Genomic DNA, 25,636 nt, shown 5'->3' on the forward strand with positions numbered 1-25,636 from the left:
TGGCAGCGCCGCAAAAGGTGAGAGAGAAAGAGTGACAGAGACAGAAAGCGTCATTTACAATTGTTGCTTTTTTTTTGTATTGTATTCAAGGGGAACAAAGAGATGAGGCTGATTCTTCTGCTTCTCCTTGCCGCGTTTCCTCTTCTTCCCCTTCTTTCATTCCCGGTTCGCCCTCTTATTGTTGCTTGCTAAATATTATGCATATTCCAGAGACAATGGCGCCTCCTCCTCCTCTCGCCCATTGAAATTGCCTCCAATTGAACGTGCTTCTTCTTCTCTTTCGCCTTCCTCTTCCTCTGGTGTTCCGCTCTTGCAATTCGTTTTATAAATAAGCTTAGGCGCAAGTGCGAGGGGGAGGGGTGATGTGCAAGTGGCGGCAAAAAAGAGCAGCTCGCGCAGAGCCCCAATGCGAATGCGAAAAAGGAGCAAGGCGGACAGAGAGGCAAGACAAGAGACGAAATACCGGTTGCAGCAGCGTGTAAATGGCCACATCCGCATTTATTATGCACCTTGAAATAATCGCACGGCCAAGATTGTTTAAACAAAATTTTCAGCCAGCGCACAAAAAAACACACTCACACTCGCACACGCACGCACGCTCACAGGGATTTACAATTATCTACTTGGACGGCATCTTCTTCATCTTTTTTTATCTTCTTCGAACAAATCTCATGTTATCTCACTCGCACACACACACACACTGCCACAACACGCTCGGTTCAGATCAAAAATTCTTGCACTGCTGCTGCGTTGTCTTCTGTATTTTCTTTCGGTGTCTAGTTGCTGATGTTGCACATTAGATTATTACCACGCACTTGGAGTTTTAAAATCAAAACGTCGGTGCTGACGCCTGCATGCACAGAATAAACACGGCTTTGTTTTTATTCGAACTTTTGTGATGATTAAAAACGAAAAATAACCAAACTGCGAGGCGGATGCGAGACTAGAGGTGGGAAGTAACAGCAACGATACATCGATGGCTAATCATCGGGTAGGTATCGATTGATGTACAATCGATAATCGATAATGTTTTTAGCGAAGACTTCAACCATTACTATTATTTTTGTGAAACAATTTTATATTCTTAAATTATACAAGTTTATTTATGACTAAGCGGCTGGCTTTTTAGGCAGAGAGCCAAATGCGGATATGACGGTTCCCTTGGTGCCAGTAACTGTGGTGGTCAAGGCCGGAAGCGTGGGTTTTACCACTGTTGAAGACGGAGCCGGCTGATCCCATTTGGATTTCCTGCAAATTAACACAGATTTTTATAAAATCTAAAAAAGTTTAGCAATAGTAAGCGTTATTACCGCTTTTTGGCCTCCTCTTCAACCTTCCTGGCCAGCGCTGTGGCCTGCTCCACCTTGTCCATGTCCTTGCGATCCTTCTGGCGCTTCACCATCTCCGTTTTCTGGACCGCCGCCAATGCCTCATAGTAGGATTCCTCGCCCCATTGCAAGGGATCGTAGATCTCCGGCGGATAGTTGGTGCCAAACTCGTTGATGTCGCAGAAGCTGATCAATTTGTCGTAGATGCTGGGATTGCGGAACTCCTTGCGGTCCTGGATCACCCGGTTCATATCCATATTAGTTTGCCGCATCTTGGTGTACATTTTGGTAATCTTGGCAACCAGTTCCGCGGATGGCTTGCCCTTGGGCTCTGGTGGCAGCTGGAACTTGTACTTGGCGTACTTTGGATCCTTCTCGTAGCTCTCCGCGGTTCGTTCTTCATGTGCAAAACCTTCCGTTTCTTCATCGACCTCCATGGGAGTGTCAGTTTCCTTGGCCCCGTTGCCCGTACTACTCTTATCCTTGGCCTTGGGGGTGTCGCTGCCCTCAGAGTCGGAGCTATCACTGCCGCTGGAGGTACTGGAATCCTCCTCGTTCGAGACGGCTGCTGCACGGTCTTCCTCCTCGTCGGAAATCAAGGTGTCGTCCTGGTAGCTGACCAATCGTCGCACCTTCTTGGCGTGCTTCTTTTTCTTTTGCTTGGATCGCTTCGTTTCCGAATCCTGTTTGGTGGGTGTTGGCGTGGGTCGCTTGGGCGGAATGATTACCTGTAGGCATAGCATGTTTTTGACAAGTTTTCTTTATTTTCTTGAATTTGATGATTTGAGTTGATTTTCTTGATGCTCACCTGGGACGCTGTAGAATTTTGGGAATCCGGACTGGCCTCTCCCTCATTTTCCGAATCCGTGTACTGGGCGGTCAAGCTGGCCAGGGCGGCCATTATGTTGGTTTAGCTTTGAGCTTAAAAAACGTTAATTAAATGCTTTAAATAATATTCTTCCAAAAAATGTGAATTGTTTTCTTTTTGTCAGTATGACCAGGTTTGATGAATAAGGAAGTGCTTACTTATTCCAGCCCCGTTGGCGAGTTATTTTTGGCTGGTCACACTTTAGTTGACAAAATGAAAACCGAAAAACCGGAGGATCAGGACAGGATCCAAAAACGGGTCAATAAGATCCTGGAGGCGCGCCTGGAGTCAGATAAGGTGACACTCACCAAGCTTGAAAGGTCACCTTGGTAAACAATAGTTTCTCCTCCTCCTAGGACACCTTGGATGCGCTCAGCGGTCTGTCTACGTTCTTCACGGAGAACACACTCCAAAATCGCCGGAATCTGCGTAGCCAGATCGAACACCGCTCCGTGGGCATCAATGAGAACTTCCTGAAGGCCTTCCGCGAGGTTAAGCTCTCGCTGGACGCGGTATGCGAAGATCTGGACACGATGGCCACGTCAGTGGAGACTATGAAATCGGATCTGGAGACATCGAAGGCCCTGACCAAGGATCTTATCGAGCAGACCAACACCATGCAGAGGGAGAGAGAACGTTTGGAGGTGCATCAGCAGATTGCGCAGGCCTTTTTGGCCAGATTCCAGCTGAGCGGGCAAGAGCATCAGTTGCTGTATGGCGCTGCCAAAGATGCACCCATTGTCCACGACTTCTTTCGGGTGCTGGATAGAGTACAAAGCATCCATGCTGATTGCCGGCTGCTGATGCAATGTGGCTACCAAACAGCTGCCTTGGACATCATGGAGGAGATGACATTGCACCAGGAGGGCGCCCTGGAGCGCCTCTATCGCTGGACTCAAAACCATTGTCGCAGTTTGGAGAACAACGAGATTGGTCCGCTGATTGTGGAGGCCATGAGTCGCCTGCAGGATCGTCCGGTGCTCTTTAAGTAGGTTTTTACTTGGTTTATTTTCTGGGTTTAAGTTGCAACTTACCTAATTCTCCTGCAGATATGTCATAGATGAGTACGCCATTGCGCGACGCGCTGTGCTGGTGCGGCAGTTCATAGAGGCCTTGACGGAGGGCGGTCCTGGCGGCAATCCCAAGCCCATCGAGCTACATGCCCATGATTCAAAGCGCTACATAGGCGATATGTTCGCCTGGCTGCATCAGAGTATTCCCAGCGAGAAGGAGAACCTGTCGCTGCTGTTTAAGAAGTGCGACAAGCAAGGTGGGCATCTCTTCAGCTAGATTATACCTTATTCTTTAAAACATAATACTTCTTTCACAGACATTTCCGATCAGCTACAGAGCGCCTTGGGCTACATAGCGGATGGCGTTTGCCATCCCTTGAAGGTTCGCGTGGAGACCATTCTGCAGGCGGAGAAGGACACCATTGTGCTGTTTACCATCTCCAATTTGTTGCGTTTCTACCAGCAAATAATGCGTCAGGTGGTGCAGGGCGGCAGTCTAGAGGAGTGCCTGGTGGAGCTACAGAAGAGCAGCGAACAGATCTACCTGGGTGCTCTGGCCTCCCAGGTTCGGAGCGTCTTGCAGCGCCCTTCGGGAGGTTCCGGCTTGGCTCTGGAGCCGCCACAAAGGGACTTGGTACCACCGCCAAGCGTTGCCCGTCTCCTGAATATGCTTAAAGAGATCCTATCGGTGGCCACCATGGTCGATGGCCGCCAAGCAGATATCACCAAGATTGTGAGCTGTGTGATCGATCCGCTACTGCAGTCGGTCCAGGAAAGTGCCGCTCATCTCCCCACTGTGGACATGGGCGTGTATCTGCTTAACTGTCTGCATCACATGCAGAGTTCGCTGGCCGTTTACGAGTATATGGATGAGCGCGTGGAGCGACTGCAGGCCCAGTCGGATGCCCAATTGGACACACTCACCTCGGAGCAGGCCTCGTCGCTGGTTGCCAATCTCAATCTGGGCCCCATCTACGCCATCCTGCAGAGCAATCAGTCCAAGATCGAGACGAATTTGCTGAAGATATTCATGTCCAAGATGGATGCTTTCCTGGAGCTACCCGATGTGCTGCTACTGCCCCAGGTGCAGCTCATCATGTCCAGCAGTCATCGAGCAACGGTGCAAAAGCGCTCCTTCAACGTCATCGTGGCCATCTACAAGCAGATCTACGAGCGGGTGCATGATCCGGCGAATGGGTTTGAGCAGCCGGAGCAGCTGCTGCACCGAACTCCCGATCAGGTGGCCCACATCCTTACTTCGAGTTAGTGAGCGCGTATCTGTCGTTATTATTCCAATGTGTATTGTTTATTATTGTGAGAAAGAGTGAGCTGAAGGCTCACGACAAAGCCGAGGTAGTTTGCTAGGAGTCTATCTTAAGGATCTATTTGTTTATTAATCCCTCCTAATTACATGCAAGTTTCTGATTTGTGAAAGGACTTTACTTAAATTATAAAACATTTATTACGCAGACAAAATTTATGATTTTTTACTCGAATCTCTCGCCAAAATTGGCTTTTTCGTACACTTGAACGTATCCTTAAGTTATGGTTACTGTGGCCTTTTGGAACAGCTCAAGGGTAAGTGCGGAGAAGAATGCAGGAAAGGAGTTACTAGCGGCCAGCTGCTGATCAATAGCCGGCTTAAAAGTCTGCGAGTAGGGTGACTCCAACAGAGCCAAACAATTGGATTCATTGAGGGTAATGTCCAAATAATCATCCGGACTCTCGGCATACATGCTGGAAATGCTGCAGGATGGGGGAAACATGTTAAAGAAATGTATAAAGTCAAAGCAGATGAGTTAACCTACCGATAGTTGCTATTGGCGCCAATGCGATCAATCCTGTAGCCCAACAACATGTAGCAGACGTCGCGGTATTCCTTGCTGGCCGCCTTGAAGCAGTCCTTCATCTTGCGCATCTTGCCATTGGCCGACTCCAGATCAGCGCGCAATTGGTTAAACTCTTTGAAATTCAGGGTCATGCCCCCTGTGGTGGTCGTCTCATTCAAGCGCTGCTCGTGCTGGCCATCCTCCAGCATCTTGTTGCGCCGCTTCAAACGCTCAATCTCCGCCTGCAACTTCTCCATAATGTTCTTGGTGGACTCGTAGGCGTCAGCCGCGGGATTTTGACTCAGATGTACCACCTTGTAGTCCCGCATGTTAAAGTCACCGAGCAGGCAGCGATTCATCAGCTCCAATTCCATTTCGCTCTTGCGACGGCGTAGCTTCTCGTTTTCCAGGCGCAGCGTGTCCAGCTCCTTTTTAATGCTGTCATAGCCATCGCCGGAGGGTTCAGCCAGCATCTCCTGCTGACGCAATGCCTGAATCTCTCGCTCCAATGTGGCACACATCTCCTTATAGCCAGTCACTGTGCGTTCCAGCACCTCGACGCGATAGCGCACCTGCATGTCCTGCGTCATGTCGGCCACACTGGTGTTGCTCATGGTCATGTCCTTGTCAAAGTTATCCACCATCTGCTTGTAAAAGTCACGCTCCTTGGAGACCGTGATCAGCTTGCGCTGTAGCCGCTCCTTGAAGTTCTTGTGGCGCTTCAGCACGATATTGAGGTCCTCGATGTTCTTCAAATAAACTGCGCACTTTTGCTCCATGTCACGCAGGGAATTCTGTGGATATTAATGTCAAATATAGTTAAAAATAGTTAAAGCTACGTAAAAGTTTGAATATTGTCCCCACCTGCAAATTCTTGGTGTCCCACTTGGCAGATGACTTCTCAGCCATTTGGGCAATATCCTCTTGCAGCAGCTGCTCAATTCGTGAACGCAGTGCCATGGGGCTGACCAGAGTGTTGGGCAAACAGTGATCCTGGGCCACCTTAACCCACAACTTGAGCTCCTGCTCCACACCCGACAGCTTTACCTGCAGGCTGGCCGCCTCCGCCTGGATACCCTCCAATCGGTCCAGGCGCGTCTTGTAGTCATTAACCTGCTCCTCCAGCAGCAATTTATTTCCGATCACATCATTCAAGCGCTGGTTTTGGGCGCGCAACCGTACCAGCTCAGCCTGCATTTCCGGAACGTTGGCCAGACGCTTCTGCGATACCTTGGTCACTTCCTTCCAGTCGTTGTACGCATTGATCTGCGACTCCAGATCCCGAATCCGTTCGTTGGCCACGTTGAGACTGAGCGTTTGCATCTCGTGCTTGCCGCGCAGCTCTTCGTATCCGGAAACTCTGGCCTTAATCTCGTCATAGCTACGACGGACGCTCTCCAGCTCAGTGTGTGTGGCCTGTAGCTCGATGTTGGACCGCTGAGCAATGCGGCGATACTCGTCCAACTCACTGGTAATGCAGAACTGAACATCACGGGCGTCCTGCTCCTGCATAGACTTCTTCTGCTCCAGATTAGCCACAATGTCATCGTATTTGAGCTTCAATTGGCCCAGCTCTGTTTTGGCACGATGAACCTCCTCCTTAAGGATAGTCTCTCGACTGCGGCTCGCCTTCAGGGCTTCCCCCAGCTCCGAATGCAGTTTGCTGGTTATATCACACTGCTGCTTCAAAGCGGAACTCTTGTTCTCCTCTATCAGCATGGCCTGGCGGTGCTCGATATTCTTCCGCTCCAACTGATTCTGCAGCTGCACAATAATAGACTTGGACTCGATTAGTTCAGCGCGCAGTTTGGAGGCTTCGATGGAGCTCCGGCCATCGGTCGAGGAATTGTTTAGCGAACTGGAGCTGGCATTCAAGCTGTTGTCCGGCAGCTCCTGATCCAGGCGACGCTTTTTAGGAGCTATCAAGATGTGGAATTTTATTATTAAATGGATTTTAACTAAATATTACAAGCATTTACAGGCCACAAAGTCGTCGGAGAAGGAAGTGGAAAGCCGGTTGAAGAGCAGCTTCTTGGGGGCTGAATGAGTAATGCTTTCGTTGAAACGCGCCAACATGTTATCCATGCTGGTGCGTATATCGTCCATTTTAATGCCTGTTTAACTATTTTTTGGCTTATTTTATTAAATTTTATTTTGCTTTCTCAGTTTCTGACAATTTGCAGTGTGGCCAGATGGTGGCAATATTTGACGCTAAAACACCGGCAAACTATCGATGATTTTCCAGCCAGCAATCGTATGCCCACGCTCGCGGCGAATGGCAAAGCTATCGATAACCGATAGCCGATAGTGCTTCGAGTGCCGAAAAATAAAAATTGATTTGCGTTTGTTCTCGGCTTAAAATGAATTAAATGTTATTGTTTTCGCTAAATAAAAACTGTTAAATCGTCTACATAACATCAATCAACTAGTTAAAAGGACTAAACCCGAGGAATTAATCAACTGCCAAAAACTAGAACGTATGTGAAGAAAAGGCGTGTGTACCAATAAGAAAAAAACTGTAAAAAGGAAGATATTCCAAACTAGAGAATACAACGAGATAAAAAATCGGAAAGTAATTATACAAAATAGCCAAAATAATATAACAAAACGCGTGTGCCGCAAAAAATTGCGAAAATCGCAACAAAAAAGTGTATGTCAAATAGGAAAATGTGGCTCCGCCAGCGATAACGGTACTCCAATGCGCTCTCTCGCCCGCACACAGACACACACGACTACTACCACTGCCAATAGCAAATCCTGACCACCACCAGCCGCACCTATAAAAGTGGGCGTAGGTAGAGACAATTTACAATTACAAATTGCTCAATAGTGATGAATGCCAATTGTTTAAACAAATGCAAGCTGGCTTAAACTAATCTAGTAGGAAATTCCAATACACACCTATACGGCCACTCACACACGCACACATACACACATTCATTCCCACGCACGGAGAGAAGGAAAGGAAAGAAAAGGAAGAACGAAGCATCGGCGCGTTGGAGAAATGTGCGGGAAGAGAAGATTGAAAATAAACGTGTAGTAGAGAATTTTTGAAGCACTCATACACAGACACACACTTCCCACACTCTTTCTCTCTCTCTCTGTCTCTCTGATTATCCTGTTTGCCGCCTACACACTCACACACAAACACACGCACGCACTCTTGTATTCGCGAAAAGCGTGAGCTTTGTTGTTGCTCGCTCTCGCTAGTGGAGGCGCTGCTGTTTTTGTTGTTGTGCTTGCCGCTGAGTAAATGGCAGACCCTCTAAGCGGGCGCCGCTGGTGAGAACATGTCGTAATGGCCAGAGAGGTAAGTGGAAACGTGTTAAAAGCGAAGCCGGCAACTGCGGTTAAACCGTTAATTGTCTCGATCGCAAGCGCAAAATCACGACTTAAATCAGCTGCTCTCTCACTTCATAATCATGTCTCGCTCTTTCACATTGTAAAACCTCCGTTATGAACCTAGCCCACGAGCGAAAATGGGAATACACTCGTTTACAAGGATTTTAAACGTTACAGTAGGACATTAGTTAACAAACGCATTATAAATTACAAAAATATATTTGAAAATAGTGATTTTACATTGAATAGGAAGTAAAAATAGAAACAATTATTGAACATGAATATTATTTAATTTTTTTTAAACCTTGGCTAACATTTATTTTCCTTTTTTTTTAAATGAAAATGTATAAGATTAAAAAGGTATTTAAGTTTTTTTCTAGTGTATCTAGAAAGGCGTATCGTTGCTGCGAATATTCCGCGTCCGCATCCGCCAGAGGAACCTATTAAGCCTGTGTCCCGCATTAGTCTCTTTGTGTGCGTGTCCCCCAAGCTCTCCTTTGTATGGAAGTGTGTATGTGTGAGTGTGTGTGCGAATCTTGCTGTAAGTGTATGCGTGTTTGTGCATGTTTTATGCAGTTCCTTCGTTTCGTTTTGCTTTGCGGGTGAGTGAATAGCTTTGACCCAAATAACTGAGGTAATACTTACGCCCCACAAATGCGCCACTCCCCCAACGCAGCCACCCCCTCGTTCCACGTGCTGCTTCTGCTGCAACTGTTGTTCTTCCACCTCCTTCTCCTTCTATCCCTTATTCCGCACACACCCCCAAGAATGGCATTTTTCTGCTTTTGGCGTCTCCGAAATTGTTGCTTTGCGATGTCCCCAAAAAGTGGTTGGGAATTCCTAAAGCTTGGGAATCCCTTTGAAAGCGGTTGACACTGCTGCCGCTGGAGGTTGCTTTTAGTTTTTGGCAGTTGATCTAGCATTATTAAGCATAAACAAAACGAGATTATCTCTGCTTCTTACTCCAATTTAAAAAACTCGGCCAGAAGTTACAGCTACGTTACAGCTCTGTTATCATTTAACACTCCCAGCTGGCAATGCTGTTTAGAGAGAGAGAAAGAAAGATAGAGAGAGAGAGCACACAACTGCATATTATATTGCATCTCTCTCTTATCCTTTTACTTTTTTTTTCCTCTTCACCTGCCCCCCTTTTATCAAAGCACTCTTTGAATGCCTAATGTTGCAGTCTAAATGTTGAATTTCAGAGTATGCCCCTTTTGGAGCAGAATAAGTTCGCTATTTTTATTTGGTAAACAACAAATAGTAACAGTTAATTGATCGACTTTGATTGCGTGTAAATATTTACAAAATCAAACTCTTTGGATCCTTGGGATTACTTGTGGAGCGTGCGCGCGCCTTAGCGTCCTGATTATATCACATTGATGCAAATGTAGGCCAAAGCACGACCAAAGACTGTAAACTGTCCAGGGGGATGGGCAAAAAACGAACACAGGAGGAGAGTGAAAGGTGCAAGTGAATGTGGGATAAGTAAATGTTGTAGCATTTTGCGTTAAATAACTAAGAATGGCTTGTCTTAATTAGCAACGGTTGTGTCCTGTCCACACTCCTCTGGTCCTCCCTTTCCCTCTGCCACAAAGCTTTCGGCTGCACTCTCTCACTGGAACTGCATTCCTCTCAAGCAGATGCTTCGTGCTCATTTCAAGCGCTGTTAGAGCGCTGCAAAACGCACCCAGCCCCAAAAGAACAAGAAGCAGCAGCAGCAGCAGCATCAGCAGCAGCAGCAGTAGTAAAATCCGATGCAGCATCTCATCGGGAAACTCGGAAAACTCACAGTTTTCTCTGCCAGGCTGCCAGGCGCACACACACAGAGGCAGCTAAAGAAAAGGCTGCTGGCACTTTTCGCCTTTGTTCAGTGGCAACACCACGTTTAACTGGGTGTGGACCCTGCATTTTTCTACAAACTAACTTTTCCGAAAATTTATAAATTAAACTACTCTTCCGCATTATAATAATATAATCGAGGCGCTGAGCTGAGCAGCGTTGGAATGCAAATGAAAAGGAAAACTCGGCGGTTTCACGGGCAAAAGGGGCGCTGCTGCAGGCGCGTAGTATCCGTATCCGTAAAGTGAAAGTGCGAAGTGCGAAGGTCAACCCGCCCTGACCTGCCCCAAAAATACGAATGCGAAGTGTGCGAAGTGCGAATGCGAGCAGTGAAAAGCGAAATTTTAGACCCATCTGCTGTTTAGCAAGATTTTTATAACAATCTTCCGAAGAATCCCAATTTAAGAAAGGGAAAGCATCTCCATTTTTACCAAGAAGACGTTTTAGTATTGCGTGTGTGCCATGTGTGTTGTTTAATTGTTGTTGTTGTTTTTTTTTCTTGGTGACCCAACAAACAATTTTTCTAATAACGAATTTTCCCCGAACGCAAGGCATTTAACCCCCGGACTCTCAAACAATAAGCAATAAGCTTTAAATTTTGTAAAAACTTTTCACAATCGTCGTCGTTTCCAAGGCGGATTTTTAACACAAAACGAAAAAAAAGGAAAAATAAAACAAAATAAAACGCGTTTATATAACGATTTTTTAAAGAGGAGGAGCATTAGCCACACTTAAACATGGATTACTCGCCCCCCGACCGCCGAGTGTGAAACGGAAGGACGACCTTGAGCCAAAGCCAGAGCCAGAGCCAGAGAATCGAAAGCCAGCAGAGAAGGCAGAAGCAGCAGAAGCAGCAGCAGCCGCGGCAGTGCAGCGCAGCGCAGGATCTCGGCCTAAAAGTGGCTGGCAAGGGCGAAGCGAGTGCCATCTGCAGCTCCAGCTCCAGCCCCAGCAGCACCACCACCACCACCACCACCACCACCACCATCACCACAACCACTACCACCATGTGGTCCAACGCCCTGTGCACGCTGGGCGTGACGAAGCCGCTCTGCAATTGTCTGAGCATCAGACAAGTGGCAGCCGCAGCTGCGGCGGCGGCCCAGGCCACGCAGGGCGTAGCTACCTCTGCCGCCACAGCAGCTGCAGGTGTGGGTGGCGTCGGTGGGATGGGTACTGGAGTGGTTGGAGGTGGCTCGGCAATCACAACGGGTCCCTCCGCGGGCGCAAGCCTGTCCGCACTGGTACGATTGGAGGCACTGCGTCCGATAAGCTATCATATCTTTGTCCATTCAATCACAAAGCACACACATTTCGATTAGATAGCTTCGGCAAATACAGTTGGAACCTCTTCTAAATCGAATTAGCCATATCGAGAGTTATTTTTACATACATATTCATATTCCATTATAACTGGTTGCTTGTCGAGTTCTCGTATCAATTAAGAGATTACCTTGAATAGTTTTGGCCTAAATGCCTAGTTAACTATGAAGATATTTCGATACGGAAGTGTATTTCAATCAACATGCTTCTGGTTTTCTAGATTTTAGTGTCTTTGAAGGCAGATATAGTCATGTTTTTTGGGATTCTTAACTCTATTTTAAACAGAGTTCTTTGAAACTTGAGATAATCTAAAACTAGTCGCCAAATTTGTACTTTCTCCCCTTTCTTGAACAGAAATCTTTGTTAAAAACTTAACTTGTGAAGTATATTGCCTCAATACATTATCTTAGTTCCACTTAATTTTGATGCCACACACATTTTCCTTACACAATTTCCCCCCTAAAGCTGCCGTCTTTCTCTTGGCCTTTGTTCCCCTTTAGTGGAACTGCTTAGACATTTATTAATTTCCGAATTTATAATACCCAATCTACTGCCTCACACACATCGCTATTAGTGCCCATGGAACGCCATATGGCGCTGGGGCGGAGCAAACTGACCTATCCCAAGTCACAAAAAGAAAAAAAGAACGAAAGAAATACACGAGCCCGAAGGGGGGAGGGGAGAGCGGGGGAAAACACAGAGCGAAAGAAATGAAATATTTTTATGAAAAGTTTTCTGCTTGTTTTCGGTGCGGAGGAATAAGCAAAATGTCAACATGAATTTTTTGTAATTTTTCAAACATTTTATTTGGTTGGAGAGGAGGGATTACACGGGGTGGACGAACGGACAAACGGACAGAGCGACGGACAGGCGGACAGACGGACGGACAGACGGACGGACGGACGGGTATCCAAAGAGAGAGTGTGCTTCCTTTTCATATTTGTATTTGGCTCGTGTGCGCTGCACTCGTTACTGGGTCACTGGAGCGCCACACTCATGTCCTTGCAATACATTAAACATTGCAGCTTTCGTCCTGTGCGCTCGCTTGTTCGGCTGTTCGTGCCGAAGTCGTTGTAGTTGTTGCTGTCGTCCTGTTACTGTTAGCCAACAGCTGCGAGCGCTGTTAGGCCAAAAAGGATACGTTTCGTTTTATTTTTTTTGTTTTCACTTTTCGCCATACGATTGGGATTTTTCCTGCGTTTTTATTGAGTGGAAATTCGAGAAATATGGTTTTTGGGGAAAATATGTGGTATAAGGACTTTTGATAAAACCCTTTTATATATGAGAATGATCCATTAGCAATGGTGGCCTTGACATTTGCGCCCTTTTTTGAACCTCAATTAGCGGGTCTGAGGGAATTATGACACAGCCCGGGCCATGCCACACCCACTTGTCACTGTTTTTGCCTGCGCAGCGTTTCACAGGTGTCACGCCCATCCTGCATCCACAGCATCCTTTCCATCACTCCATAGCTTCATATCACAATTTTCAACTAATCGTTTCATTCCTCGCAGGAGTCTCGAGGCAAGAGACCACTGAAAATCTGGGACAGCTGGCGGAATGTGCGCAAGGGCGTCGTAGTTGGGACCTTTGAGGAGCTCTTGGTCCGCGGCAAGGATAAGCTAGGGGTTCCTGCTTCAGAACCGGTCCGCGTTGTTCTGGAGTGTGATGGAACCCAAATCGAGGATGGCGAATACTTTCGCACCCTGGCCAACAATACGGTGCTGCTGCTGTTGAGGCAGGGCGAGCGCTGGTATCCCACTGGCGTTGATGTCATAAAGGCTGGTAAGTATCCTAAGATCCGACTTCTTTTAAAGGGAACCTAACTTACAGAGTAATAGTAATAGTAAAGGCAATTCAAAGAGATCAAAAAACTTGCCTGGCATTTGTTTAAACATTTTATTACCTTAAACAACTGTTTACAAATGGTTTTCAAAAAATCCCTTAGTAGTTTCTTAGCTTTGATTTCACTTTAATGCTAAAGAAACGCAAATTTAAACATTTAATCCTCAGGGTTATTTCAGATTCTAGTATTGTTTTTTTAAGCACATTTTCGTAGAGTCCAAAAATAAAACTCAAAAGCAATAAATTTCCTTATTGTTTTAATGCGATTCTGTCAGAGAACGATTAAGGTTTCCATTGTTAACATTTAATTTGCTAGGCAAGTCGTTAAGTGAAATAAAACAAGTGCCAGAGGAATCGAAAATATATATCTATCCAGTGCCTTTAGTCAAGTTCTATCTTAAAGCCTAAACATAACTTAAGAAGTTATCTAGGTCTCAACTTTGGCTTTATAATTCCCTTTAAAAAAATCCACAATTTAATCGAAAACTTTCCCTTTCAGCCATATCAGCTATACCAAAAATCGTCTGTGAGACGATCCATGCACTGGAGCTGCACGATGAAACCCCGTCGTGGAAGATCATGGACAACAAAGGGCGTGTCACGGTCGTTCTGCACTGGGATCAGCGGCAGGGTGGAGGCGGGAGCAGCGGTGGAGGTGGCAGCGGTGGCGGCATGTGCTCCGGCCTGGGCAGCAGCAATGGATTGCTTACCTCCGACAAGTACTCGCCCTCGAAGAAGGGCCTCTCCGCGCAAAGTTCGCTGGACAACAAGTCGGTGTCGTCGCAGTCCTCCCAGCCCCGGTATGCCAGTCCCCAAATAACGGTGATCAGCGACGACGGCCCGGCGAGCATATACCATCCCGGCGGTGTTGTCCTGCCACCAGGAGTTGTGATACCCGGCGGCAGCAGGCGCCTCTCCAAGCAGGGCAGCTCCTTCGACAGCAACGTGTCGGGTGGTGTCGGCGTTGGGGCGGTGCACGTTCACACGCCGGAGTGTGCCCACCACGCCCACACGCCCAGCAGGGCGGGAAGTCCGAGCACCACGGAGTGTGACTTCCACTGTTGCGCGTTGCACGAGGAGGGGCGCAAGATAGCCGTGCACAAGAGCGTGGCCACGTCGCCCATTCAGGACGGCAGCTGCAGCAGTCCCCAGCCGCAGTCGGCACCCTCGGTTATGGATCCTATGCTGGGCGGAAGCGGTGCAGGTGGCGGCGGCGGTAGCGGAGGAAGCGGCAGCATGCAACGCCGTTCGTCGGGAGCCAAGGGTCATGTGCGTTTCCTGGACATTGCCCCGGAAAGGGATAGCTCCGAGAGCGAAACAGAAAACACAGTGATGGAGGACGACAAGACGACGACGGAGAAGTTTCTGCTGTTGATCGACCAGCTGTCGGTGGACCAGAAGCGCCATCTCAGCATCAAGGACATCGGCATCATACTGGAGCGCCTCAACTCGAAGATACTCGACGTCGAGCGGTTGGATCGGGAGTCCGAGTCGGACGACTGTTACAACTGGACGATAAAGGCGACAATACGGGGCGATGCGCTGCGCGAACTGGGCGTCATCTACAATGGCAACTACTATGCCATCTCCGAGCATCCCGGCTACAAGGAGGAGCTCGAGGAGAACGGCGAGGAGGTCGAGGAGGAGGAGGAAGAAGAGGATGAGGAGGACAGAATTTAGATGGGCAGGCAGGCAGGCGGGCAGACCCACGAGTGGTTGAAGGTATCAATAAACTAGCGCATTTTACAAAAACCAAAAACCGAAAAAAACGACAAAAACTTAACAAAAAAAAAAGGAAAACCAAAAATATATAGGAGTAGCCCAGCAGCTCAACCACACACTCACACTCACACACACACACCAACAGCCACACATGCATACATATATACATATATACTTATATAAAATAATTACGAGAATATAATAATGCAAGTCGCACATTGTACAATAGTGAAGTAAGCATAAACGTGAATTATAAAAACAAAAAGGCGAAAGCAAAGCCAGCCACAACAAATCACACCACACTTTCATATACACACACCCCCCACAGACACACACACACACACATAAGCGCGAAACCAGGTAATCGCAGTTTTTGTAGCATTTAGCAAGAGAATTCTCATAGACGGGGACCGACGTTAAAAGCAAAAAAACAAAAAAATCGAGAGAGAATATCTAAAAATCGAATTGGAGTAACCCACGCCCACATAATTCATCAGAGCATGCACTTCCGGAACCCCATACCCATATATTCCCTGTGTTATTATCATTATTATTAATTATTAATTATTATCGTTGTTGTACAATAGATGTCTCGTGTTCCGTTGTGATTGTGTGCCAAAATAGCCTTATTTAGTTGGATAGAACCCCCTCACAGACACAGACTGCCACTCGCGAATCGAGTCAGGAAATCTCTAATCTGAACCCAAAGACTATAAGTTGTGAAGAGTAGAGAGAGATTATATAGATAACAGAGACTATAAATTGTTGTTGCCAAAAGAAGAATGGGGGAGACGTACACTGAAAGTCTAACTGTTAGTTCAGTCGGTCTCTCGTAAATCCTATGTAGTGTTGTTCCTCAGAGTTCCTCAGTTGTTTTTTTGTCCCCCCAAAGCCTAGAAAAAGAAAGATACAGGGTTGTAATGGGTCTTTGAAATCGTTTGTGATTTAAAATCTATTAAAAATTATGCAAAAAAGTGGGTAGAAAATAAGGAATCTATTTCAATGTCTACTTTTTCACATGTTCCAATAGTTTTTAAGTCTTAATTGACATCTCTTTGGAAATATTGTAATAGTTTTTAAATCTTTAAATTGTTTTTAAATCCATAACGATTTCTGTGGCACACCGCCCTGTATAAACCGCATTTGTATAGTTCCTGGACAGCGAACACTCGTCGATTTGAGGCATATTATTTGTTAATGTTGCTACATTTTCCACACTCCCTAAAAAAACATACAAATCTGTGCAACAATTCCCGACGAATCATCCGCATCAGCATGTAAAACTGCCGTTATTTGTAGTGTTGTCAAACGTTCAACAAAAATCGCGCACAATGTTAAAATTAAACACAGAGAATAGAAACAATAAGCAAAAAAAAAAAAACAAACAAAAAATGAATGCTCGTAAATGTCTGACAAACTGACTAAAAAGAAAAGAAAATGAAATTAATGTGTAGTAGATATAGACCGCGCTAATTGGCTAAAGATCAAGATCCATCGGAACTATCACACACACGATCGCAATCGAAGAAATGTAAGCGAAGAAACACTGCCAACATCTCGCCATCAAGATGCATTCGTTGAGTTATAGGCTTCCACTTCCAGAACTTTGACTGTTCCATACGGGTATCAAGCAATCGAGTTAAATGAGCAAGCGGCTTTTTATGGAGGATAATGTCTAAAATCAGGAATATGTTCAGTTTAAAAATCTGTACATTTTTGAAGATATTCAAACTTTTAAAATTTGCATTTTTCAAGATTTCTGATTCTACCTTCGAATATATTCAAACTCCTTTTAAAAAGTATCAGTTTTTAAACATATTTTTGATTTTAGATAGTTAGTTCCCCTTCGTCCTGAGGGATCTCTTCCCCCAGTTGCTTCCCCAAGCAGCCGTAGCTGGTCTACGAGCTCCTCCCTCTGTCCTGGACCAAATCTATGGATACGAGAGCCACAAACCAACACCGCTGCTCCATTAAACACCGCGAGTGGCACAGGGAATGAAGCAAACGATTTGGACTTAGTAAACACAGCCGAGGTCAACCACAAACTGTATTCTGCTCTATAAAAAAAATAAAAAGTAAAACAAAACAAACGAAATAATAAAGTAAAACGGAAGGGGAAGGCGAAGGTGGATAGCGAAAAGAGAAAGCGATTTTTAACAGACGTTTGTCCAAGGCACAAAATCTAAGCATTAATGTGGGAAATCAATGAAAACAAAAATTCCAAAGAAAAACCTAGTATGTATAAATGAAAAATTAAAGTTGATAATTAATTGATAAAGAGATAATAATAATAAAAAAGCGAAGAAAGGCAGGTTGGGAAAAAGTCAAATAAAGTAAAGCAAACAAGAGAAGGAACGTTAAACGAGAACTCACAATTAGCGAAGCGAAAAACAAATTCATTAGCGTTGTTTTAATTTATTAGTAAGTCGAGAACGGCAAGCGACCCAAAACCAAAACCAAAACCAAAAACCAAAAACTAAAAACACGACGATGAATATATCTCTCCATGTGTATGTATGTATGATTAAAGGACCGAGTTCGAGAGGGCGGAGATCGAATCGAAGCGAAGAATACCTATTGGCGTGTACTCGGCAAGCATTACATAGTTATAAGACGGGAACTCGCAATACGATGATAATGATAACTCAACTTCCAAAACCGATACAGACTTCTTCAGCTGACTTCCATAATCATAATCATTGTTAACACTTAACTATAGAGAATTAACGCAATAAATGACATACACATAAAAACACATACACACACACACAGCCCTTGGTTCCGGTTGCGTTAGTTAGGTTTTTCCGTTTCGATACCGATATACCGATGATCCCAAGTCCCAAGTCCAAGACAAATCCTGTTTCCGGTTCCTGTTCCGATTCCTCTCCCTTTCCCACTCAGACTCGTCGTCGTCGTCACACACTCTGTGTAAATGCAATCAGTTAGATTTATAAGATGAGATAGAGAGCGAGCTCCCCAAATGAAGAGGCATTAATTAAGCTACCAAAAAAACCAATTTGCAAATAATATTCATAGAGCGAGAGAGCAGCGGCAGCATCATCAACATGATGCAACATCATGCGTTACATTGTTTTAATATATGAGAATTACGAATAAATTGATCAATTAACATATACACATACAACAACAAGAACAACAACAAAATGAAGTGGAAACAAAAATTACAAAAACTGTTTTTATTAATTTTGTTAAACGATAATGAAATCATTAAAATAACTCTAAACAAAAACGGAAAAAAAACAAACAAACAAACAAAGCTAAGCGAATAACAAACGACAGATTAAAATTAATAACATATATATAAATCGATATATAAATACACAAAACACACTCACACACAAACATAACATTGAGCAGAAAGAAAACAACAACATAAATTCAATTAAAAAGAAAGCAACAAAGAAAGGAAAAAACAAAAACAAAGTTTAAAGAACAAGCTCAAGCTAAAAACAAAAAAGTAAAAAAAGAAAATTTGTTCACAGTGTAAATTGTAACACACAGAGAGCGAAAAAAACAGAGGGAAAAAGCAGTGAGAGGCATGTGAGCGAGGAGCTATTATTAAAACATTAAACGATTTAAACAATAAAAAACCGAAAATAAATAAAACAAAAAAAATACAAAAATTTAAACCGAAAAATTCGAAAAACTTTTGTTTTGTGTGCAGATATTAACCGGAACTCGGATCGATAAACATTCAACTGTATATATTCGTGGGGATTCACTCACTGCAAATGTTTATTAAACATAGATGAACATGAACTTAAAGGTTGTCTACATTTCAACAATAAATTATTGAGCCAAACAGTTGAACAGTTTATTGCCGCCGCCGAGCGCTAGCTCATTTCCGATACGGCAAACGGTGCGTTTCATAACCATAAATGAGAGCACGTTGAGGTCGCTGCGAGCAATGCCCGACATTGAGCTAAATATAGTTTCGAAACGCACTGTGCTAAGTATACAGTATTGGTAATATTAGTATGTATTAAGTGTGCTGATTAAGTGCATATAGCCCGTATATATGGTCACGCATTCACAGCAATCGTTAAGAATCGCTAATGGAGTAAGGCTAATCACTAGGGACCTGCCCAATGGCAAAAATAAACAACAGTAAACAAATACTTAGTGCTAGCTATAGAACCAGACGATACAGTCACAGTCACGGTTGGTATTGATAAAGCATATAGTGTGAGAGCACCCAGTTGACAAAAAGTATGATAGTATAAAAAAACTATGGTAAAATATTCGAAAATGTTTAGTTTTCATCTATTTTTGAGCTCATTTAAATTAGTAAATTTAATTGCCTTCCCTAAGTATCATCAAAACGATTTTTGATCTACTAAAAATTCAACTTTTAATGCTTAAACTTACATTGTTTTTGTTTCTGAAATAATAGTTTAGTTTTGTCTACTGGGAATGCACTGGCACTAGTTCGTATACGTTATATGTGTTCAATTACTCATCTGAGATGATGGGTCTACGTTGCGTTGCTTTCTGGCTTGCCATATAATTGAATTAAGTAAGTCACTTATCGAACGCGTGACTAACAGTTAATTGAGCGCTTCGATTAGCAGCGTCAGCATTTAACCTCCTCACTCAGAACGCAATTGCCAATTTGTGTGTTTATCAAGTCTATAGTACATATATCATCGTATCGTATCAGTAAGAGTCGTTATTAGGTCGTTTTGTGTGCTTTGTGCGCTTTGTGATATACATCTGGTGCAGATATGTGTACGTACATATGTGGTATTGTCTTTATTCGTTGTTGTCTTATATAAGTTAACAAGTGCGTCTAAGTAGTATTAAGTTAGTTATTTGACTTTGATTAGGTTTACAGGCTACGGATTATCACTAAGCATGGAGGGTGGTAACTAGACTGGGCACACACACGAGCAGGAAAGAGGAACTCAAAGGGGTCTCCTCCTCAGCCTGGCGTCTGCAGCTTGCTGCTGGATCGCGAGAATAGAACCTTCTTCAGTATATTCGGCTGCCATTTGATGGAGCTCTTCTTGCTCTCCGATGTCGTGGAGATATTGGAGCTACTCGCGCTCAGTGTCCTCTCCCGTTCCGTCACATTGATGGTGCTGACGGAGTGAGCGTGCCGCAAAGGCTTGCCATCGCTTTTTGGTGTTTTGCCAAAGCTGTGGGTGAACTTCCGCAGAAACCGATCCTTCTTCTTGGGCTTCATCTCCGGCAGCGGCAAGCTGGTGTCGCCAGATACCGAAACTACTGTGGTCTCTGCCGCTTCCGGTACACTGTTGTAGCTATTATTGTAGCTGGGCATATCGGTGACGTCCTTGTCGTTGATCTGTATCCGTATGCTCGGTGTGGTCACACGCTGAGGTGCCGATTCCTCCATGGGAGAGGGTCTGAATGGGGGAAAATAATTGTTTAAATTGGATATCTAGAGTGTATACATTTGAAAAACAATATTTTCTATTATATGCCCATTTGAAAGACCTTTTAAATTCATATAAATCCGTTCATATAACCATTAAATATATATTTTATTGTGAGAGAGAATCTCATCTACTTACTACGAAAAATTCTAATTAAAATTCCCGCAGTAAGTACTATACCACACTGCGTATGAGTAACAAGCCTTAGTACCAAAGCAAATCACCCATACGCAGTGTGGTATTTGCTCATATATAATTTTTGTTTACAACATTTTATGTGAGAATTGTTGCAGCCTCTAAAACTTATTGCAAACAAAGTGCAAGGACTTGAGGTAATAAAATGAATATTAAACAATAATATAGACAAGTACTTTTCCTCATTATCTCTCTATTCGATATTAGAGCCCATATAATCGCCTAGAATTATATCAAGATTACTATTCATCATCACATGACTGGCAGCCACTTGAATCGAACCACTCGAGGAAACCTAAATGGAATAATCACTCACGTTTGCACTTGCCGCGGCGCGTAGATGGAGAAGGCATCCAGGTCGTGCAGCGATCTGGCCAGCTTGTCCCAGAAGTTGAACAACTTGGAGTCGCCGGCGTATTTGATGTGCGTATAGATGCCCAGAGTTTGGGGTATATGCATGTCTGTCTTGTACAGAATTGGTATGATCTTGCGAGTGTGATTCTCTAAGGGAACGGGAACAGATCTCTAGTTACTTGGACCGACCTATGGTTACTCCCAGCAGCAACACTCACCGATTTGTATCTTCTGGGTGAAGTTCACGAGGTATGTGTTCTCTGGACTCCGGAGAAACTCCTCGGTGAGCACCACAATCAGGTGATTACAGCGGGTGGCCATGAAGTGGGAGAGCTGCACGTGCTCGAAGGGAACGCCCATGAGCATGTCGCGGTGACGCAGGAAGAGCTGCAGGTGGCGAGATTACTCAGTTTTAATGGCATTCCAAAACGGTTAACATCTATATCAACTCACCCTAAGATTGTACCTCTCCGATTCCAGATTATTCATGATCTCGGTGGCATGATCGATATCCGCTTCGGCGTACAAAACGCAGGCATTATATCGGGGCAACGGTTGACCCATCTGGACACATCGCTGATCCTCATCGCTCAGGATTTGGACACTCTGGCCCACGGTGATGTTGTTGCTGCTGCTGTAGTTGCTATTGTTGTTGTTGGCCTCGAAGCAGTCACTGGGAGGCGGAGGACAGGCCTCCACCAGAGCCGCCTGTCGTTGCTCCCGCTTGACATTATAGCGACTGGTGTCCTTGGCTGCAAATTAAATTTAAATTTAAATAATATAAATTTTATAAATATTATTAATGGAAAATGTTGCTAAACTTCTTTAATCAAAGCGTTTCGTCTTCGAGTTTGGCCTCCACAAATTAAACTTCCAATTCGCACGTTTTCCTCGGAACATTAATTAAGTTTTTGGCCACAGATAAAATACCTAAAGCGCTGTGAAGCATCTTTCTAGAATGAGGAATTCAATTTCTAGACCGAAAACAAAATACATGTGTTCAAAGTCAGCGCAGTTTGTTATTTTTTTGAAATCAACAAACAACAACAGTCTGTTTTTGTTGATTTTAGAACGCAAATTCTAGAATCAACAACATAGATCTCTTGGAAAAGGTAATTTTTTAACTTTAAGCAGAAATTTAATTAAATATATCTATTTAGAGATATTTAGAAAGCTCAAAGAATAATACATATGTGTTTTTACGGAACACCCAGAATATATCAGGAGTTTCAAAATTCAATTTTGCCACGTACATTATATTTTTATACGTTTTACAGGGTATTCTAATTTTAGTCAGAAACTTGAATCGCAGTGAAGGAATCATTTCCGACCCTAGAAGTCATATATATTTTTGATCAGCATCAACAGGCGAATTAAACTAGCCGTGTTTGGAAGAAAAATAAATTTTTAAATTTTTTCCAAATTTTATAAGGGGTTACATCGTTAAAATTGTCAAAAATTGGCAAACAAAAAATTAGTTTCTTAAATTTTAAAACTCAGTATGTAGATTTAATAATCTAATAAAAACTAAAATTAGACAGCTTTCCGAATTGAAATTAATGCATTTTTGGCTTAGGGATTTTCAATTTGACCACCTGGTTCAATTGCAACCAAAAAAGGGTATACAAAATTCGGCTCCCTGAAGTTGGCTTCCATTTTATTTTATAAATAAATTAATAAAGAATATATAACCCAAAACCTATTGGGTTGCAAGGTTATTTGTTTTGATACGTTTTGTTAGTAATCTTAACCTTTTCATAAATTATAGACCACTTTCCTATACAACTATTAGTTGTTTAGTTATTCAAGAATAATTGGTAATATATCTTCCTTTTTTGACACTGATTTTTATGGGGTAAGTAATAAAATTATAACTTGAATGCTTTTGGCTAATAAATAACGATGCCTTAAAAAACAAATCATTCGGAAATTATAATTCCTTTTTTAGCTAACTACACTATCATAGGTTTGTATGTTGTTTTAGCTAATGATAGTTAGTGTTATATAAAGATAGATAAGAATGATATAACTGCTATCTAGTTTAACTTGGATAACGTCACAAACATTCCCACAAACATTGTGACCAACTCGAAACGTTTTTGTGCTAATAATAAATCTAACCGACTTATCTTTTGAATAGCTTTGCTCAATGTGTTTGGCGATAAGTACAGGTAACACAGAAAGGAATAATTGCAGATATATGTACCTATTTATACAGTATACATTCAAATAAACACAAAATGTAATCATTTTTAGATGTAGTGAAGGAAGTTTTTAGTTATTGATTAATATTCCTTACAAATAATGCTTTTAAACTTAACTTTAGATGGCATGATCTTTGCGAAAGTTGTAAAGCTTTATACATATATAGTTTATGAAGTATATCTTTTATTTATCAGTTCCCTGTAAATACAAGTTTGCACAATATTGATCTTACTACAGAGAGGCTATAGCTTCTAATTGGATTATCTAATATACATGCAAATAATTCTTTGAGCCATATATCATACTGGAAATTCTTCCAAGAATAACTATATGGTGTAAATTTATCTTAACCTTTAAAATATCTTTAACTAATTATAAGAAATAAAGAGGATCTATCTTTAACTAAAAACAAAATGGGAGAAGCCTTTAAAGAGGATCTAACCTTTGTAAATTAACACAAATAATTCCAAATAGAAGATAGAATGCTTTCAGAACCTATATAAAAGATATAACCATCACATGCCTCTAATAAACACATTATAAATCAGTTTTATAAGGCCCAATCTATTATATTGTCATTAGTGTTATAAAAAACCTACCCAAATTCTCCTGGATATCATCGCAGACATCCCATCGATCGATGATGCCGAGGAAGTTCTCCAGGTGTCCGACCTTGGCGGTTTGCGGACTCCTTTGGCTCCAGCTGATAAGTACCAGATCCATGGGATTATTGGCATTCTCATCCACGAAACCCTTTTGCTTGGCCAGCTCCGAAATTCCACGCCAATCCCGCTGATAGCCCTCCTCCGAACGCAGGACCTTCTTGCGGTTGAGCATGCGCGACAGTTGGGTGCGTGTCTCCATGCTCAGCTCGGAGAGCGGTGTCTCATTGAAGTGTCCCGATCCGGCGGAGGTGTCCATGACTCCCATTCCCATGCCGACCAGGCCGCCGCCGCCGCCCGTCTCTGCCACCACCATGCTGGTAGCGTTGCGATAACGTCGATAGCTGACGTCAATGTGGGAATGTGGACGCGGCTCAGGCTGGACGTGGTTATGGGAATGGGTATGGGTATTGGAATGGGAATGGATGTGGAAGTGGGAATGGGTAGCCGCCGCCGCTGCCGCCGAGTGCTGCTGCTGCTGCTGATGGCATACAAATCGAGGGCGCATTCGCACTTGGCGCTGGCTTTATTGGAATAATTGGTGTTTGTTTGCTGGTGTTTGTTCCCCTTTACTCCCCGTCGTCGTCGTCGTCGTCGTCGTCGTCGCTGTCTCTGTCTCTGCTTATTCCTGCTGCTGGATGCGACGACAAAATGTATTTATCAACTGACGTTTATCAGTCGAGAGCGCACACAATAATAATAAAAGAGAAGCGCGTGAGCTTCGCTATTGTTTTTTACGTTCTCCTCGCTTTTTTTCTTAATTATTTGTATTTTTTTTTTTTGTGTGAAGATCGCGCGTGCTCTGTTGCGGGCGGATGGAACTCGAACTGGTTACGCGTCCGGGGGGTGGTGTCAAGTCGGGGCAGGGGGGGACATGGACAGCGGGGGGGACAGACGACCGTGCGCGAAATGTGCCGCGAGTGACCTCCAGCACCTTTGCCTGCCGCGTCACCGTCTCCGTCTCCGTCGTCGGCGTTGTTTTTGTCCCTCGATTGTGGTTTTCTGTTGTCGTCTTCGTTTTGTTTTTGGGGGGATTCAAATTCGGTTTTTATTTATCTGTCTGCCGCTGCGAGATCTTCTTGTCTGGCGTATGATTTTTGTTTAAATATTATATATATATATATTCGCGCACACACACACATACACACAGGGGCGCACTAAACACAAAAATAAATTTCGACTTGGCGAGAGATTGCTCGAGTGCTCGTCCGCTCCGGTTTGTTGTTTTTTTTCAACTGGTTCTGTCCGCCGCTTTGTGCTTTTGTTTCTGCTCCGTTGTCTCGTCTCTCTTCCTCCGCTTTGCCCTGCTCCTTCCTCACTTGTTTATTTTGGTTTCACGTACGTCCACGCGGAACGCTGGCACGGTTTGGGACAATGGGAGCTATCAACTCAGCTGGTTCTAGTCTGGCGGCGGCTGTTTTACACGCTCGCAATATTTACACACTGGCTAATTGCTAATTGCTAATTAATTTATCTTCACTTTTTTCCCTGCTGCGTTTTTTTTTCTGAGCACAGATCACGATAACAAAGCTCGCAATTGTTATCGATAGGCCAAAGCGCGGCACGATAGCTGCTTGTTTTGGTATTTTTGCAAACTACTCTTGGACATGGTCACACTGCTGCCAACTTTGGATTTCTCCTTCTGAAAGCTCTCACCAGATGGCACCACCAAGCTTTTCCGGTTGTAGGTA

General features: G+C 43.9%; 6 protein-coding genes and 1 long non-coding RNA gene across 23 annotated transcripts in view; 3 read left to right on the forward strand and 4 right to left on the reverse strand.

Annotated features, from left to right (window-relative positions):
- Positions 1-970, reverse strand: part of Pkn (serine/threonine-protein kinase N) — a 41,425-nt gene extending 40,455 nt beyond the window's left edge. For 6 of the 14 annotated variants that reach the window (XM_086827160.1, XM_086827157.1, XM_086827151.1 and 3 more), the window contains exon 1: positions 816-970. The gene's annotated coding sequence lies outside the window, so the exon portion shown is untranslated. Of the gene's footprint in view, positions 1-808 lie in introns of all 14 variants that reach the window. The other 8 variants (XM_086827162.1, XM_086827146.1, XM_086827141.1 and 5 more) reach the window with 3 other exon arrangements.
- On the forward strand, positions 689-4,685 carry Cog6 (conserved oligomeric Golgi complex subunit 6). Of its 2 annotated transcripts, XM_086827169.1 has the most exons (5): positions 689-991; positions 2,321-2,493; positions 2,553-3,184; positions 3,246-3,466; positions 3,527-4,685. In XM_086827169.1, the coding sequence occupies exons 2-5, from the start codon at positions 2,335-2,337 to the stop codon at positions 4,474-4,476; spliced, it is 1,962 nt and encodes a 653-aa protein (XP_086683295.1). In that variant the 5' UTR covers positions 689-991; positions 2,321-2,334; the 3' UTR covers positions 4,477-4,685. The 2 variants fall into 2 exon arrangements, with proteins under 2 accessions (XP_086683295.1, XP_020799255.2); XM_020943596.2 differs by lacking the exon at positions 689-991 and having other exon boundaries at positions 2,347-2,493.
- Positions 1,058-2,340, reverse strand: LOC110176964 (uncharacterized). The gene is made up of 3 exons (XM_020943471.2): positions 2,137-2,340; positions 1,311-2,056; positions 1,058-1,248 (listed from the first exon to the last, which is right to left on the reverse strand). Exons 1-3 carry the CDS (start codon positions 2,227-2,229, stop codon positions 1,110-1,112), a joined length of 978 nt encoding a protein of 325 aa, XP_020799130.2. The 5' UTR covers positions 2,230-2,340; the 3' UTR covers positions 1,058-1,109.
- On the reverse strand, positions 4,628-7,334 carry Mad1 (Mitotic arrest-deficient 1). The gene is made up of 4 exons (XM_020943595.2): positions 7,018-7,334; positions 5,903-6,957; positions 5,018-5,832; positions 4,628-4,955 (listed from the first exon to the last, which is right to left on the reverse strand). The coding sequence occupies exons 1-4, from the start codon at positions 7,142-7,144 to the stop codon at positions 4,748-4,750; spliced, it is 2,205 nt and encodes a 734-aa protein (XP_020799254.2). The 5' UTR covers positions 7,145-7,334; the 3' UTR covers positions 4,628-4,747.
- Positions 7,315-18,770, forward strand: Drep2 (DNA fragmentation factor-related protein 2). 3 transcript variants are annotated; one of them, XM_086827170.1, is made up of 4 exons: positions 11,222-11,377; positions 11,414-11,466; positions 13,060-13,330; positions 13,890-18,136. In XM_086827170.1, exons 1-4 carry the CDS (start codon positions 11,230-11,232, stop codon positions 15,068-15,070), a joined length of 1,653 nt encoding a protein of 550 aa, XP_086683296.1. In that variant the 5' UTR covers positions 11,222-11,229; the 3' UTR covers positions 15,071-18,136. The 3 variants fall into 3 exon arrangements, with proteins under 3 accessions (XP_020799256.2, XP_086683297.1, XP_086683296.1); XM_020943597.2 differs by lacking the exons at positions 11,222-11,377; positions 11,414-11,466 and adding an exon at positions 7,315-8,348 and having other exon boundaries at positions 13,890-18,770; XM_086827171.1 differs by lacking the exons at positions 11,222-11,377; positions 11,414-11,466 and adding an exon at positions 8,932-8,982.
- A 1,092-nt stretch (positions 18,771-19,862) lies between these two features.
- Myd88 (myeloid differentiation primary response protein MyD88) lies at positions 19,863-25,513 on the reverse strand. The gene is made up of 5 exons (XM_020943508.2): positions 23,883-25,513; positions 21,532-21,830; positions 21,297-21,465; positions 21,041-21,227; positions 19,863-20,499 (listed from the first exon to the last, which is right to left on the reverse strand). The coding sequence occupies exons 1-5, from the start codon at positions 24,451-24,453 to the stop codon at positions 20,055-20,057; spliced, it is 1,671 nt and encodes a 556-aa protein (XP_020799167.2). The 5' UTR covers positions 24,454-25,513; the 3' UTR covers positions 19,863-20,054.
- Positions 20,406-21,163, forward strand: LOC147644517 (uncharacterized). Its single transcript, XR_015270427.1, has 2 exons — positions 20,406-20,861; positions 20,932-21,163. It is a non-coding gene; the product is annotated as an uncharacterized LOC147644517 (long non-coding RNA).
- Positions 25,514-25,636: the final 123 nt, after the last annotated feature.

This window comes from Drosophila serrata, unplaced genomic scaffold (assembly GCF_035046125.1).
Source record: "Drosophila serrata isolate PLE 108 unplaced genomic scaffold, ASM3504612v1 contig_165, whole genome shotgun sequence".
In the NCBI taxonomy this organism is placed as follows: domain Eukaryota; kingdom Metazoa; phylum Arthropoda; class Insecta; order Diptera; family Drosophilidae; genus Drosophila; species Drosophila serrata.

Bases quoted from the DNA above. Each gene is read 5' to 3' on its own strand.
- Drep2 (XM_086827170.1), top strand. From the start codon at position 11,230: ATGTGGTCCAACGCCCTGTGCACGCTGGGCGTGACGAAGCCGCTCTGC. The intron at 11,378-11,413 runs GTGGCGTCGGTG...GAGTGGTTGGAG, and splicing joins CACAGCAGCTGCAGGTGTGG to GTGGCTCGGCAATCACAACG. The intron at 13,331-13,889 runs GTAAGTATCCTA...TTTCCCTTTCAG, and splicing joins CGTTGATGTCATAAAGGCTG to CCATATCAGCTATACCAAAA.
- Cog6 (XM_086827169.1), top strand. From the start codon at position 2,335: ATGAATAAGGAAGTGCTTACTTATTCCAGCCCCGTTGGCGAGTTATTT. The intron at 2,494-2,552 runs GTGACACTCACC...TCCTCCTCCTAG, and splicing joins CGCGCCTGGAGTCAGATAAG to GACACCTTGGATGCGCTCAG. The intron at 3,467-3,526 runs GTGGGCATCTCT...CTTCTTTCACAG, and splicing joins TAAGAAGTGCGACAAGCAAG to ACATTTCCGATCAGCTACAG.
- LOC110176964 (XM_020943471.2), bottom strand. From the start codon at position 2,229: ATGGCCGCCCTGGCCAGCTTGACCGCCCAGTACACGGATTCGGAAAAT. The intron at 2,057-2,136 runs GTGAGCATCAAG...CTATGCCTACAG, and splicing joins AAAATTCTACAGCGTCCCAG to GTAATCATTCCGCCCAAGCG. The intron at 1,249-1,310 runs GTAATAACGCTT...GTTAATTTGCAG, and splicing joins GAAGAGGAGGCCAAAAAGCG to GAAATCCAAATGGGATCAGC.
- Mad1 (XM_020943595.2), bottom strand. From the start codon at position 7,144: ATGGACGATATACGCACCAGCATGGATAACATGTTGGCGCGTTTCAAC. The intron at 6,958-7,017 runs GTAAATGCTTGT...ACATCTTGATAG, and splicing joins CTCCGACGACTTTGTGGCCT to CTCCTAAAAAGCGTCGCCTG. The intron at 4,956-5,017 runs GTAGGTTAACTC...CCCATCCTGCAG, and splicing joins GGCGCCAATAGCAACTATCG to CATTTCCAGCATGTATGCCG.
- Myd88 (XM_020943508.2), bottom strand. From the start codon at position 24,453: ATGCGCCCTCGATTTGTATGCCATCAGCAGCAGCAGCAGCACTCGGCG. The intron at 21,228-21,296 runs GTGAGTGTTGCT...CCGTTCCCTTAG, and splicing joins CACCCAGAAGATACAAATCG to AGAATCACACTCGCAAGATC. The intron at 20,500-21,040 runs GTGAGTGATTAT...TCCCCCATTCAG, and splicing joins GCGCCGCGGCAAGTGCAAAC to ACCCTCTCCCATGGAGGAAT.